The 14,898-nt window shown below is 42.9% G+C and overlaps 2 protein-coding genes across 3 annotated transcripts; both read left to right on the forward strand.

The window, feature by feature from the left end:
- Positions 1-1,443: 1,443 nt before the first annotated feature.
- Positions 1,444-8,719, forward strand: gnb3b (guanine nucleotide binding protein (G protein), beta polypeptide 3b). Its single transcript, XM_070547552.1, has 9 exons — positions 1,444-3,129; positions 4,358-4,474; positions 4,631-4,776; positions 5,179-5,242; positions 5,827-5,983; positions 6,283-6,349; positions 7,018-7,219; positions 7,561-7,777; positions 7,893-8,719. Exons 2-9 carry the CDS (start codon positions 4,406-4,408, stop codon positions 7,997-7,999), a joined length of 1,029 nt encoding a protein of 342 aa, XP_070403653.1. The 5' UTR covers positions 1,444-3,129; positions 4,358-4,405; the 3' UTR covers positions 8,000-8,719.
- A 232-nt stretch (positions 8,720-8,951) lies between these two features.
- LOC107394773 (triosephosphate isomerase-like) lies at positions 8,952-14,892 on the forward strand. 2 transcript variants are annotated; one of them, XM_070547555.1, is made up of 4 exons: positions 8,952-10,134; positions 11,080-11,240; positions 12,434-12,519; positions 14,364-14,892. In XM_070547555.1, the coding sequence occupies exons 2-4, from the start codon at positions 11,093-11,095 to the stop codon at positions 14,613-14,615; spliced, it is 486 nt and encodes a 161-aa protein (XP_070403656.1). In that variant the 5' UTR covers positions 8,952-10,134; positions 11,080-11,092; the 3' UTR covers positions 14,616-14,892. The 2 variants fall into 2 exon arrangements, with proteins under 2 accessions (XP_070403656.1, XP_070403655.1); XM_070547554.1 differs by lacking the exon at positions 8,952-10,134 and having other exon boundaries at positions 10,939-11,240.
- The last annotated feature ends 6 nt before the right edge of the window (positions 14,893-14,898 follow it).

Here is a 14,898-nt window from a genome sequence, read left to right on the forward strand (position 1 = left end):
AAAATATTTAAATAAATGTTTTTATTTATCATCTATTACTCCTTTGTTCGTTTGTTCAATCATTTTATTGACTTTGTTTTTTTACGCTGTGACATTTTCTCTGATCCTTTAAAGTCATCTTAATCGGAAGTTCTTTAGACCTGATGAAAGTTTTTCTTTTAAGTCTGATTTCTGAATTTAATTCATCATAAAGCAGCACCTGAACTCTGGAGATGAACCAGAGGAGTTGAAGGTCCATAAGAGCAAATTTAAGATCGGACGTTCCTGCTCTCTTATCAGCATCGGAGACACTTTTTAATAATTAATGATAAATATTTGTCTCTTTTCTTGTTGTCGATCACTTTCTAGCCTTTCAGGTCTTGCTCAGGAGGTTGAGCGGGTTGTTCAGTAATCGGAAGGTTGCAGGTTTGATCCTGGCTCCGACCAGAGAATGCTGCTGTTGTGTCCTTGGGCAAGACACTTAACCCACCTTGCCTGCTGGTGGTGGTCGGAAGGACCGGTGTTCAGCAGGCATCACCTCTGTCAGAGCGCCCCAGGGCAGCTGTGGCTACATGGTAGCTCATCATCACTAGCTTGTGAATGATTTATTGTGTTGTAAAGCACCTTGGGGGGTTGGAGGACCACTAGGAGGTATACAAATACAGGGCATTTACCATCTGTCCTCTTTTCTCATTTCCAGGTTGTACTGTCATGATCAAGAACGCAGGCTGAGAATGTGTTGACCACACTTCTCCATGTCTTCTTTCTGCAACTCAAAACATTTATATATATATTAAATTTTATTGTTTTACTTGTATTTTTTCACTTTTTATTCATTTACTGTATTTATTTTATTTCATTTCTCATAATTATCTGTAACACCAGTCAAGTCCACTTTTATCTCTAAATTAGGCCAAAGAAAAGAGAGATCAAGTGATGAAAACCACTGAAGTTAACCCTTTAACCGCTGGGTAGAGCAACTTTTACATCCTAAAACCTGAACGATGAATGAAACTTAAATGTGGGGAAAAAAAAGGATTACACCAAAACAAATGTTGATGTTTGGTTAAAAAGCTTAATCATTACCTTATTATCTTTAACTCAAATTAAATTTGAACCCTTGTTTCCCCTGGGCTTGTCTGCATCGCCTGAGGCTGCAGCTGCGGGTGAACGGGTGTGGAAACACGCAGCTGCATGTGAACGGGTGTGGAAACACGCAGCTGCATGTGAACGGGTGTGGAAACACGCAGCTGCATGTGAACGGGTGTGGAAACACACAGCTGCGGTTGAACGGGTGTGGAAACACGCAGCTGCATGTGAACGGGTGTGGAAACACACAGCTGCGGTTGAACGGGTGTGGAAACACGCAGCTGCATGTGAACGGGTGTGGAAACACACAGCTGCGGTTGAACGGGTGTGGAAACACACAGCTGCGGTTGAACGGGTGTGGAAACACACAGCTGCGAGTGAACGGGTGTGGAAACACACAGCTGCGGGTGAACGCGTGTGGAAACACACAGCTGCGGGTGAACGCGTGTGGAAACACAGCTGCGGGTGAACGGGTGTGGAAACGCGCAGCTGCGGGTGAACGGGTGTGGAGATGCGCAGCTGCGGGTGAACGGGTGTGGAAACACACAGCTGCAGTGAGGTCTTTGCAGACATTTATTCTTATAAAACCAATCAATTCTGTTCACAGGAAATGGGACTCACATAAAAGCAGTTTTTCCTTTTCATCGTCTTTATTTCAGTTGTCATGAGAAATAATCTCATCAAAGTTTAAGTTTAATTTCCTTGGACAGACGCGTTTACACTTCACTCATCCAGACTGCCAGTAACAATAATAAATACACACAGATTAATGAGAGCTACTATTAATTACACTAATAAAATCATTATTAGACAGGATTACAGAAACGATCACCTGTCAGAATAACAAACAGACTTGGATTCAAGAGTTCGGGGAAATATTTTGACTCTCAAAAATTTAATTTTGTAAAACAAGATTAATTCTTTTCAAAATGAAGCTGCATGGTTTCAGACCTAAAAAGTCGAGAAAGACTCCAGGATCATGATCGATCTTCATCCCTACTCTAGAGGAGAGAAGTGATCTCACTATCATCAGCTGATCACACACACACACACACTGGAGGTCAGATCATATCATTCCCGAAGAGGAGCCTGAACAAGGCCAGAACCAACCCTTCTGCTGTCCCAGTCCAGTCCTAGAACTGGGATTATCTAAAATCACAAGCTGGACGGGCCAGATGCATCTTGGGAAACAACGCTCCATCAGATCAGATGACATCATTTCAGCCATCTTTGAAAAAGCGCTGAGAGCTTCTGACTTTCAGAGGGGGGTTTTTATTTCCCATATCGTTTGACTCCTGATCCACTCGTCGTCCTTACCTTTGCTGTGCGTTAGGCGTGACGCACGTTTAACTCGACCTGCTCTAATTCCCTAACGAGATTGGCCGTTCCCGGATATCTCACAAAACCCTGATTAACCGGGCTCAGCTCATTAGCTCTGCAAAACCAATTCCAGCCTTATTGTCAACCTTCACACTAGTCATCATGTGGAGACAAAAATCACGCAGCCACCGCTAAAATGTTTAAAGTGCATTTAAAAAAGCACATTTTCATGTTTTCTCTGTAGTTTTTCTGCACTTTAGGTTGAATAAATCAGTTCTTCACCAAGAATTCCAAACTTTTCCTTCTCTCACACATTCTCTTTAACTTCCTGCCACCTTCCTCTGCTTCCTCTCCCTCTCCTGTCATTTGACCTCATGACCTGTTTTTTTTCCACCTCCCAGTTTACCTGATTCTTCCTGCCGTGTTCCCTCCCCCCGTTTCTCTCGGTCTCTCTGCTCCCCTCTCTGTTTCCATCTTTGTGCTTTATCCTTTCATCCCTTATCTCCTTCATCCTCTCCAATCCTCAGCTGTTCTCCGTGGAGGAAGGGCAGGAGAAAGAGAGAGTTTTTTTTTTGCCAGCTAAGCTCCATCAGCAGTCTGCAGGTGGAGAGCATCAGAGGAGCCATCGAGTCGGCCGTCCACACCGGGATTGTGGAATCTGCAGCAGCTCGTGAAGTTGGAGGTGACTGGGACCAGAAGCTGCACAGCTGCAGGAGAGAAGGTCCTGACCGACTGGAAAAGGTGAGATTTGGTTCATGTGTTTTTTATTTGTTTATTTATTTTTTTGTAGCTGGTGGAGAACTTTGGATGATGCAAATACATCTGAGAAACAGAGCTTTTGCATCGCTTTGCAGCATCAGAAAAGCAAACTAACATAAAATTGTAGCACAAGACGTGCAGAAATGTCCTCCAGTTTGCTTGAAAATGAAGAGTTTTTAAAACTCTTTCAAACTGCAGCAGTTCTCAGAGATCCTTTCTTTGATTGTTGCCCACTTTATTCATTTTGAAGCTTTAATTTCTTCAATAATTCAACAAACATCTTATTTTTTCTGAATTAAATCAATATTTTAAGCTCTCAGAAGCAGTTTCACACGCAGCATTTGGCCAAAGCGTCGGGCTTTTAAATTCTGGACGGCATCAGCTGTGAAGCTGCTCGTTTTGCTCCTCCTGTTTCTCTGATCTCAGCGGCGAGGAGCAGCCGGTAATCGGATGACAGGAGATTGGAGGAGTAAAGCTTGTCTTAAGTTCTTCGACGTTGATTTAAAACCCACCTGAACCCGCGTCAGGACCAGAGCTGCCAGTTCAAACCCTCGTTTATAAAAGATGTTTAAACTTTACGATGCAGGGCTTGGACCCCTCTCCTCTGCCGCATCGTGTTTCATAAAAAAAAATCAGGACGCATGTTTGTTGATTAAATTCCTGTAAGACGACAAAAAGGGAGAAGCTAAAAGTCAGAAGCATCAGAGCAAACGTCAGCAGCCTGTTCAGACTGGAACATCTCTGCAGCACACGAGGCCTCCAGCAGAAACGAGAACATTTAGAAAAATAATCATCCAGCTCCTGGGATTGTGTTATATGTGAACGCTAGTGTTTGAATCTGAGCTGATGAGTCTTAAAACAATTAAAGATCAAATAAAAAAGTCAGTTTTGGGTAAAAATGAGCTTAAAACGTAAATATGGAACAAGAGACATCACATCTCAAAGGACTGACACGCTTCTTTCAACAGCTCCATCTTTCTTCCTCTTCTTTTGTCTTTCCTGTGATTTTTCTCCTCTTCTACTAACGAAAGCTCAGTTTATTGTGGGGTTAAACTTCTCCACAGGTTGTAATTTTTAGAGGTGGAGCAACAGTCCAGTCGCTCTGCTTCAGGACGTTGGTGTTTGCCTGCAGCTTTCTGGGCAAAGCGGGAGGATCGTTTTTATTCTCCTTAACTCCAAATGTTTTTCCTGTCTTTGCTTCCTGTTGCAGAGTGACTGTTTCCGTTTCCGTCAGTGACATCCCAGAGCATCTGTCGCCATGGCAGCTGAAAAAGCTGAAATGGATAAACTGAAAAAGGAATGCGATGGCCTCCGTACGCAGATCGAGGTGAGACGTTCCTGCCTGGGACAGAAAACTTCATGTTGTGGGTTTTCAGACCATCAAAAAAAAAGATCATTTAAAAAAATAAACTAAGGCTGCTCCAGTCATGATAACCAACATAAAGAAGCCCTGTGATGATGAACTCTTGTGTTGGACCTCCAGGCGGCTCGTAAGGCTGCGAACGACTCCACCATGTCAGCAGCAGCTAACGGCGTGGCCCCGGTGGGTCGGGTCCAGCTGAAGCTCAGGAAGAACCTCAAAGGTCACCTGGCTAAAATCTATGCCATGCACTGGGCAGAAGACTCCAGGTAAACCCTCCTAAACCACTGATTTTGATCATATATTTCACAAAAATGTTATTTATGTCAAATATGCTGCATTTTATTTACTTGTCTGAGTCTGTTGAACTACGAAAATTATTAATATTCATCCTTTTTTTTAATTTCATGTGTAATAATTGAATTCTAAAAGACATACTTCATGTTTATTATATTTTAACCACATTAAAAACAATTAAATGTGAGGTTACTATTTAATTTTGTTTTAAAGGAAAATAAACTTGTTGCGTGCGAAAGGTCATGTTACTGTGACTCTTTAGCGACACCTTGTGGACAGAAAATTTACTTCAAAAGCTCTCGAGTCTCATCTGGATAAAAATCAGATTTTTTAAGTTTTCTGCAAACAACGTGACCGTCTGTTGTCTTCTAAAGGCAAATGGTCAGTGCATCTCAGGATGGAAAGCTTCTTGTCTGGGACACCTTCACTGGAAACAAGGTAGGATCAAATAAAAAAAAATTAGTTAAAGAGACCCTGCAGAAGCGTCTAATCGATGTTTAAAAGCGTATTTATTTATTTATATGATCCTTTTATAATCCATCTGTGCAAATAGTGACTTGCATATTAAACACACTGTTGCGTCTTTTATTTGAGGATTTACAAACCATGTGATAAGAACTTTTGAAAGCGCTCAACAAACGTTCTTCTTGATTCTGTTCATCTTTTGGTGAAGTTTGGACTTCCTACCTCTCCTAAAAACCCTTTAAAGAAGGGCAGAAGGCTGTGAGACTCCTGTGTTTGTATCCCGGACAAGCCCCCAAATATGCTATTAAATATGTATAACAAAGGGGCTCAAAAGATGCAAACATGTTGAGTTCAAAGACACTGGAAACTTCAATGTGATCATAAAACATTCACACTTCTCTCTTTGGTGTGAAAATCAAACTTTGGGAACTAGTATCTCCCCAACTTAATTGGTTAAGTGGTAATTGGCTTGTACTTTTTTAGTGCCTTCTTAGGGTTCTACAACCCCCCTAGGCCTTAGTAAGCAGAACAAACTGAACCAAACTTCCTCCTCCCAGTTGGTTGCTGTTCCTCTGAAGTCTGCCTGGGTGATGAGTGTTGCCTTTGCCCCGTCTGGAAACCTGGTGGCCAGTGGTGGTCTGGATAACATCTGCACGGTCTACAACATCAAGGCTGCCAGCCCCAAGACCCTCCGGGAGCTGGATGCTCACACAGGTAAGACTCTTTAGCCTCAAGGCTTTAAGTTTATTCAAAGAGGTTCGAATGAAGGCAACTGGACTTTGGTTTCTGGAAGACGTTTCGCTTCCCATCCGAGGAGATTTGTCACTTCTAACCGAAATATGCAAAACAACTGGAAAAGCTCCTCGGATGAGAAGCAAAACGCCTCCGAAGTCCAGTTGCCTTGCCTCGAACCTCTACGGATTCCATGGATGATTGAGAACTTTCACCAGCTTTAAATCAAAACGACTTGATTGTTTTTGCCCGAGATGCTAACAACCTTCTTCCCTCTGCAGGTTACTTGTCTTGCTGCCGTTTTCTTAGTGATACTGAGATCCTGACAGCTTCTGGTGACACCACCTGGTAGGTTTGTTGACCGTTGGTAACATCAACACTTCGTTAGTATTTACTTTAGATCCTAAAATGTTTGAAATGATGAGTCAGTCTTTCAGTCAAATACACTTTTCCACCAAATCAAGCAGAAACCACCCATCCAACTTTGACCCATATTCAAATAAAAAAATCTCATTCTCAGCTGCTAAACTTTTATCTTGCTGGAATCGATCATAGAATCTTAAAGAGCAAGTCACCCCCTGCCAGATTCTTACTCAACTCCCACTTCCTGTTTGAAAAATGCAACAAATGCTGTTGCCTAGCAGACCGAGAGGACGGAGCCACTAACAAATACACACACTCACGACATTGTGACATCATAATGTACCATCTAACATCATAGTGTACCTCTTAGCCAATAGCAATAGCAGATTTAAATTCAAATGCAGTGCTGAGTTTTTGCCTGACGACGGCATTGCTGACAGTTTTAGGCAGATTATTTAAATTTTTACTAAGTTTAACTAAAGTGCCAAATTATTGACTGAACATGTCTACAGAGCAATTAAGACACCCATTTATATAGTTTATCAACAAAAAAAAGTTGATTTGAGGGTGACTTGCTCTTTAAATAAAATCGTGAAACAAAAAGTCTCCTAAAGCCGTCCTCTTCTTGTTTGTCTTGCGTCTCCTCTCTTCAGCGTTCTGTGGGACCTGGAAACCGGCAAGCAGAAGACCATCTTCACCAACCACATTGGAGACTGCATGTCTCTGGCTCTGTCTCCAGACCAGAAAACCTTCATCTCCGGAGCGTGCGACTCTCTGGCCAAGCTTTGGGACCTGAGGGAAGGCACCTGCAAGCAGACCTTCTCCGGACACACCAGCGACATCAACGCCATCGCTGTGAGGATGCCGTCAGGCATAATGCCGCAAATAACACAACCTCAATGTCAAAAGTGTGACGGAGATTTAGGGTTAGGGTTAAACTCTTCTAAAAGGTGTTTTTTTTTTATTAGTCAGAAAAATGTCCCATGCGTTTACATGGAGGGGCGGGGCTTAAAATGTGTACTGCACCCATCCACTAGAGGAACATTCAGCTTCGACTGCTGAGTTTTGGTTGAATTTCTTGTGTATCTCCATGCTTTAAACAATCCAAATGCACATCCTAGTGGTGGCTCGGGTTAAGAAAAATGTCATTTTAATCTGTTCTAGAAAAATAAACATCTCCTCTTCTCCTGGTTCAGTTCTTCGGCAGTGGGAATGCCGTCATCACCGGTTCCGACGACTGCTCCTGCAAGATGTACGACCTGCGCTCCGACCAGGAGGTGATCCAGTACGTCGACGCCAGCCTGAACGCCGGCGTCACCTCCTTGGCTCTCTCCAACTCCGGCCGTCTCATCTTTGCCGGTTACGACGACTTCAACTGCCACATCTGGGACTCGCTGAAGGGGGAGAAAGTTGGTGAGTTCGGGTTCGCTCGCTCTTTCCATGTACTTTATTTAGAAAACGATGCTTTCTCTAATGTTCTTCTTGTCCGTTCCCTTGAACTCTCCTCCTGCAACCTCATCTCCTCCAGGTGTTCTCTCCGGCCACGACAACAGGGTGAGCTGCACCGGCGTTCCCGCTGACGGGATGGGCGTCTGCACAGGATCCTGGGATAGCTTCCTCAAACTGTGGAACTGAAATGATTCAGCCATGGAAGACACATCCAGGAGAAGGAACGAGGAGGAAGGGATGAAAACGGAGGAGAAGGAAGAGAGAGATGTCCATGGAAAGACCTTCTCCTCTCCGTCTTCTTCTCTTCTTCCTCCCTGATGTATAAAAATACGGATGAGCCACGTTGTAAAACCGGCAGCGGGTAAACGACGCTCCACGCGTCCTGCTGCTCAGAAGAGCTTCGTTGTTCAGATGATTAAAATACTGGCACGCATTTTTAAAAATAGCACATTAATTTACAGAAAAAGAGCAGAAAATAAAGTCCGTCAGAGAGAATCGGAAGCAGGTAGATTTTTAAAAACAAAAGAATGTTTAAATATTGAAAACAATGTCCTAGAGAAACATTTCTTTTTGTCTTTGAGATCCTGAAACAGGATCTTGGACCAGCTTAGATCAAGCACCGGCATGTAAATTAACTTGTTTGATCATTAGAATAAAGAGTTTATGTCTTTTACTCCCCCCTCATTTCTGTTTGTGGGGCTGCTGATGGGTTAAGGTCATCAGGGGCCGAGCTGGTCTGACGTCTCTCCGTGACGATGTGATGAGCTCGGATTAACGAGGAGCTGAAGCACAAACATGTTGGCTCTACAGCATTTTGTAGTTCTTGTACATCAACTCTAATGTAAAAACACACACACAATGTTTCTTGAACATCTTTCTAATAAATAGAATTCTGCATTAATGTGATATCAGTGTGTCTGCGCAGGTTTATTCCCAAAGCTGAGCCTGTAGGAGTGGAAAAGCAGTAGAAAAAAACAGAAAGACCCTTAAAATGAGCGTACAAGGGATGACCGCGCCCTGGAGAGGACTGGGAAGCAAACCCCGTTCAAAGATGTGGGGGAGCTTCACGAAGAGTGGACTGCAGCTGGGAGTCAGAGCTTCACCAACCACCAACGATCAGACGTGCGCAGGACACGAGTTTCAGCCTTGTGTCGAGCTAGACCGCGTCAGAAGCTTCTCATCTGGGCAAAAGACCAAAGGACTGGACGGTAGGATCTCTGATGAAAGTAAAGTTTGCATTTCCTTTGGAAATCAACGCCCCAGAGTCTGGAGGAAGAGAGGAGAGACAGAATCCACGTTGCTTAAGGTCCAGTGTAAAGTTTCTGCTGTCAGTGGTGGTTTGGGGCGCCATGCCGTCTGCTGGTGTCGGTCCATTCTATTTCTGAGGGCGAAGGTCAACGCAGCCATCTACCAGGAAGTTTTGGAGCACTTCATGCTTCCTGCTGCTGACCAACTTTATGGAGATGCAGATTTCATTTTCCAACAGGACCTGGCTCCTGCACGCAGCACCAAAGCTACCAGGACCTGGTTTAAGGACCATCCCTGTTTTTGATTGGCCAGCAAACTCACCTGACCTTAGCCCCATGGACAATCTATGAGGTGTTGTGAAGAGGAAGATGCAGTACTCCAGACCCAACAGATCAGAAGATCTGAAGGCCACTATCAGAGCAACATGGGCTCTCATGACACCTGAGCAGCGCCACAGACTGATGACTCCGTGCCACGCTGCGTTGCTACAGTCATCCAGGCCAAAGGAGCCCCAACTAACTACTGGGTGCTGCACATGTTCATACTTTACAACTGGCCAACATTTCTAAAAATAAAAAAAAATTATTTTTTGCTTTGGTCTCAACAAATGTTTTAATAATCTAAGAAACAGAATTAGGGATTTTCATTAGTTGTCAGCTATAATCATCAAAATAAAATAAAAATTTGAAATAATGAATGACTCTAATATTGACGTTTTGAATTGATTTACTGAAATAAATCAACTTGTCATGAAATTCTAATTTTAAGACCGACACCAATTCCTCATTCCATTCTGTGTAAATCCACCAGAGGGCAGTAAAGGACCAAAAGCCGTTATGACGCGTCACCGGTGTCCGGTGCTGACATTTCCCACCGTACGTGACATCAGCACCAGGCGGGACTCCTCCTGCCTGCCGTCTCTCCTCCACCTCCTCTCTCCTCACCGAGAATTAGCCGCCAGCAGCCGGCCATGGCGCCCCAGAGGGTCTTTGTGGGAGGAAACCGGAAGATGAACGGCGACAAGCAGAGTCTGGGGCAGCCGATCAGCACCCTGGACAGCGCCATCCTGCACGGTAACAAACCGAGCCGACGTTTGATTTCAAAAGTCACCAGAATAGAAAATCTGTCACGTGACCAGATGAGTAGGTTAAATCCTCTGATGTTTTTGTTTTCAAGTCTCTTTTTTTTTCCTCCAACAAAGTTTCAAACAGAAATACAACAAAATAAAACTTTACTCAGTTGGTGATTCTAGTTTTATTTATGCAAAGACAACTTAGAGTAGAAAACTGTTGTTTTAATGCGTGAAAATATGTTTAAACACATGATTCCATGTTTTTTATTTGTTTCTTTCATAAAGGTGGATCCTTAGCTTCCAGGAGCGACAGGTTAATGATGTCTCCACCTGTGGACCAAGGGGTCATTTCCATGCTTTCGTTCTTTTTTAAACACAGAAACAGTTTTGTTTACCTGTTAGTAGCTACAGTTTCGCCGACGGCTGCCGGCTTCTTCAGACTGACGCTGATGGTGGCGTGTCACTTCCTTCTCCGTTTATCTGCGGGCAGCAGAGGACGTTGTCGCCCTCTACTGCCGGCTCTCCCCTCTCCGACGATGCAGTCCCATGCGTGGTCCAGCGTGTAAACTCCGTCGTCCCTGTTCATGGTATACAAAAGATGGATCAAGGAAGCAATCGAGATAAGGAGACGTGGATGTGGGACCATGAACAGGGACGACGGAGTTTACACGCTGGACCACGCATGGGACTGCATCGTCGGAGAGGGGAGAGCGGGCAGTAGAGGGCGACAACGTCCTCTGCTGCCCGCAGATAAACGGAGAAGGAAGTGACGCCACCATCAGCGTCAGGCTGAAGAAGCCGGCAGCCGTCGGCGAAACTGTAGCTACAAACAGGTAAACAAAACTGTTTCTGTGTTTAAAAAGAACGAAAGCATGGATTTAGAAAGACACAGCAAGAACACACCTAAGATGTTCAAGGGGTCATTAATTCAGTCTTTTCTTGTTAGGCTTCTGAAGTGGATGGACATTCTGCCTCTGATTTCAGAGGTGGTCTGCGCTGCTCCCTCCATCTATCTGGACTTTGTTCGGTCCAGTCTGGATCCCAGAATCAGCGTTGCAGCCCAGAACTGTTTCCGGGGTCCAAGGGAGCGTTTACAGGGGAGATCAGGTGTGCCACAAGAGGAGGGATTACATTTTAAACATCATATACACGTTATGTCTTCCTAGAATGTGAACATTGCAGTTTAGATGACCATGGAATAAAAACAAGACGTGTTTCTGACCAATAGTTTGTCAGAATTTGTCTCTTTAGTTTAAAAGTTATCATCACCTGACCTTCTTTTCCTCCAGCCCAGCCATGATAAAGGACTGTGTGTGTGTGTGTGTGATTTTCCTGATATCGGGTTTATTACTCAAGTAAGGGTAAAAAAGTATCTGATTAGAATGCTACTTGGGTACTGAGTATCATCTGATCTAATATTTTTAAATGATGACATCATAATAAGACGTTATGGGCAAATATTGGTATTTTAAAAGACTAAAGGGGAAAAATGTAAACAAATAAACAACATAATTACAAAATAACACATTTTAGGCAAAATTTAGACACAAACTGAGGACAATATTTCCTGACATACAGGGTTTATTTAATTGTGTGAAAATGTAGCACGTTTAAAAAAATACTGCGATACCGAAAACCGTGGTAATTTTGGTCACAATAACCGTGAGGTTACATTTTCACACCGTGACAACCTTAATACAGACCATTTTAGATTAGGTTACATCTCCTTTATTCCCAGATTATGTAGGTTGTAGCACTCATTATAATGTTGTAGAAAATTTCTGGCCAATCCACGTGATCGGTATCGGTGATCAGCATTCTTTGATATCGGTGATCGGCAGCAAAAAACCTGATCGGTGCATCCCTAGTTAAGGGTTAACCACGTTTGTGACTGAGATGTTTCCTCGTGCTGCAGCTGCATCCATAAATACGTCTGCATTTGTTAAAACCTGCATCTCTCTTGCTTCTGTCCTTATTCTGTTACATAATCTGATTAATGATCCTTCCTCCGGTTACACGTTGGACTCGTGGATCTTCTCTGAACCAAAAGTAGGTCTCCTCCTAGTTTAAAATGTAAATAGGTCACTGGTCTCTGCAGCTGAAGGAATTTTAAAAGGCACAGCTGGTTTCTGCCTCTCTTACATGAGCACGAAAAGTAAAGATGGCTGAAGGACAATCAGAGTTTAAATAGTCAGATTTTCTAGGAATGTTTCCTGTTGATATTTTTGATGAAGTCCTATTCCGATAGATGTTTGATTTATAGACCCATTTATTTTCAGCCGTTTGGTGTTTTGTTCCAGAGAACGTGAAGGATTGGAGCAACGTGGTGCTGGCGTATGAACCAGTGTGGGCCATCGTCACTAGCCAGACAGCCACACCTGAGCAGGTAAAACAGAATAAAATAAACTTTACTCACACACAATAAAATGTTGTCCCCCAAAATAAATCATTAATGACTAAAAAATAATCAATATTCATAAATGTATTAAATCTTAAAACCATTTAGAGGTAAAACTGTTATATTTATTTAATATGGAGGACGTTTCCTGCCAAAAATAAGAATAAATACAGAAAAGCACTAAGGGTAGATTTTAAACATTTCTAACCAAAAAACAGATAAGAAAATATGTTTAATTGACACAAATGTGACAATAAATAAATAATAATTAGAGACTTTACGTACTTTTGAATTTTATGCTCGTGATTGCCCCCTCAGGCCAAAAGCGTGACGGCAGCTTCAATAGTAGGCTCGTGCACGAGGCGCGCATGCTGTACGTGCACACTCCTTAACGAAAATAACAGCTGAGACAGTCCCGTGTAAATGGTAAATGGCCTGTATTTGATATAGCGCCTTCTAGAGTCCTAGAACCCCCCAAGGTGCTTTACAACACAATCAGTCATTCACCCATTCACACACACATTCACACACTGGTGGGGATGAGCTACAATGTAGCCACAGCTGCCGTGGGGCACACTGACAGAGGCGAGGCTGCCGAGCACTGGCGCCACCAGTCCCTCCGACCACCACCAGCAGGCAACGTGGGTTAAGTGTCTTGCCCAAGGACAGCGACCGACTGAGCGGGACTCGAACCAGCAACCTTCCGATTACAGGGCGAGCACTTAACTCCTGTGCCACCGTCACCCCGTGTGTGTGTGTGTGTGTGTGTGTGTATGGCCCAGAGGACAGGAGAACACGTAGCTAATTAATTAAATAATTAGGTTCTGTACCTTTCTCTTCAGCACAGCCGACAAAGGTTTATGATGGGTCAGTCCTCCTGCATGCTCAGATCATTCCCTTCCCTTGCTTGAAAAATTGTTCCAAAATGAAAGTTGAACCCACATCTTTTTTATCTGTGAATTCAATGCCGTTCGGCGAGTCTCAAATAAAAATTTTGGGCATCTTACTGTAAAAAATATACCATTAATGTAAAAAAGAAACTCTAAATAAACTAAGTTCACATCCAGAATCAAACCCGGGTCTTCTGCATGGGAGTCAGACATCTTACAAGGTGAGCTACACTCTAGTAACATTCACAGTGTCTGTAACATTTATATCCTTGATGACAGCTGAAACAACGTCAATCCAAAGAACGGTTCGGAGCTAAAACGGCTATTTTGTTGCTAATTAGCAGGAAATATCTAGAAGAAAGTTCTACAGAAAGTAGCTAAGGGTCCTCAGAAATGTAGCTAGCTTGGTCACTAGGCGTTAGGAACAGCGACAAAGTGGCACTGCCTCTCTCTCTGCTGCTAAAGCTACGGATAGCAAATGCTACGGGCGATGCCTGAGCGTGAACGCGCATGAAGCAGCCTGCTCGACCCGAGCATCTCTCTTTTTCTGTGATTTTACAGAAAAACAGGCAATCACAGTAAAAATGCCAGGGCTCATTCTACAGGACCAGGGCATTGCAGGAGAACGTATGAAGAAGACATTTATTATTTCTACACATGTTTTGGCTGTCACACTTCCTTACAGTCCCTTTAAGGCTATCAATAAATATCTAAAACTCTTCTTACTTTCTCGTCTCATTTAATCCTGTATTTCTTCATAAGTTTGTGTGAGATGTCCTCCATGACCAACAGCTTCATGAAGTTAACGTTTGTTCTTTTCAAAAGAAAAACACATTTTTGATGACTGAAAGGAAAAAAGATTTTGACAGTATTTTCTGAATTTAGTTTTATAATAATATGACAGATTTAAAGTTGTTTATTTATTTATTTTATTTTTTGTAGGCTCAGGAGGTCCATCAGAAACTGAGATCCTGGCTCAGAGCAAACCTCTCAGACGAAGTGGCCGATTCTGTCCGCATCATTTACGGAGGTCAGCCACAAATTTTTATATTTATTTATTTATTATTTATTTTAATCCTAATTAGTTGTGTTTTAGTAACTTTCTACAGCGTGTGGAGCCGTTCTCTTCCAGAGAAACATTACATGTGTCACTGCTACGGAAGCACATTACTGTCAGTGCAAGGATTAAACTAAAGGTGCTGTGTCTGATAACAACACACACTCAACAAAAATATGAACTTAACACCTTTGTTTCTGCTCCGATTTTTCATGAGATGGACTTAAAGATCTAAAATTCACACCTGTGCACTACTCATGATGTCAGATCAGCATCTTGATGTGGCACACCTGTGAGGTGGGAAGGATTATCTCAGCAAAGCAGAAGTGCTCACTATCACACATTTAGACTGATTTGTGAACAATGTTTGAGAGAAATGGTGATATTGTGTATCTGGAATAAATTTTAGGTCTTTAAGTC

The sequence above is a fragment of the Nothobranchius furzeri genome, chromosome 19, assembly GCF_043380555.1.
Source record: "Nothobranchius furzeri strain GRZ-AD chromosome 19, NfurGRZ-RIMD1, whole genome shotgun sequence".
Lineage (NCBI taxonomy): Eukaryota > Metazoa > Chordata > Actinopteri > Cyprinodontiformes > Nothobranchiidae > Nothobranchius > Nothobranchius furzeri.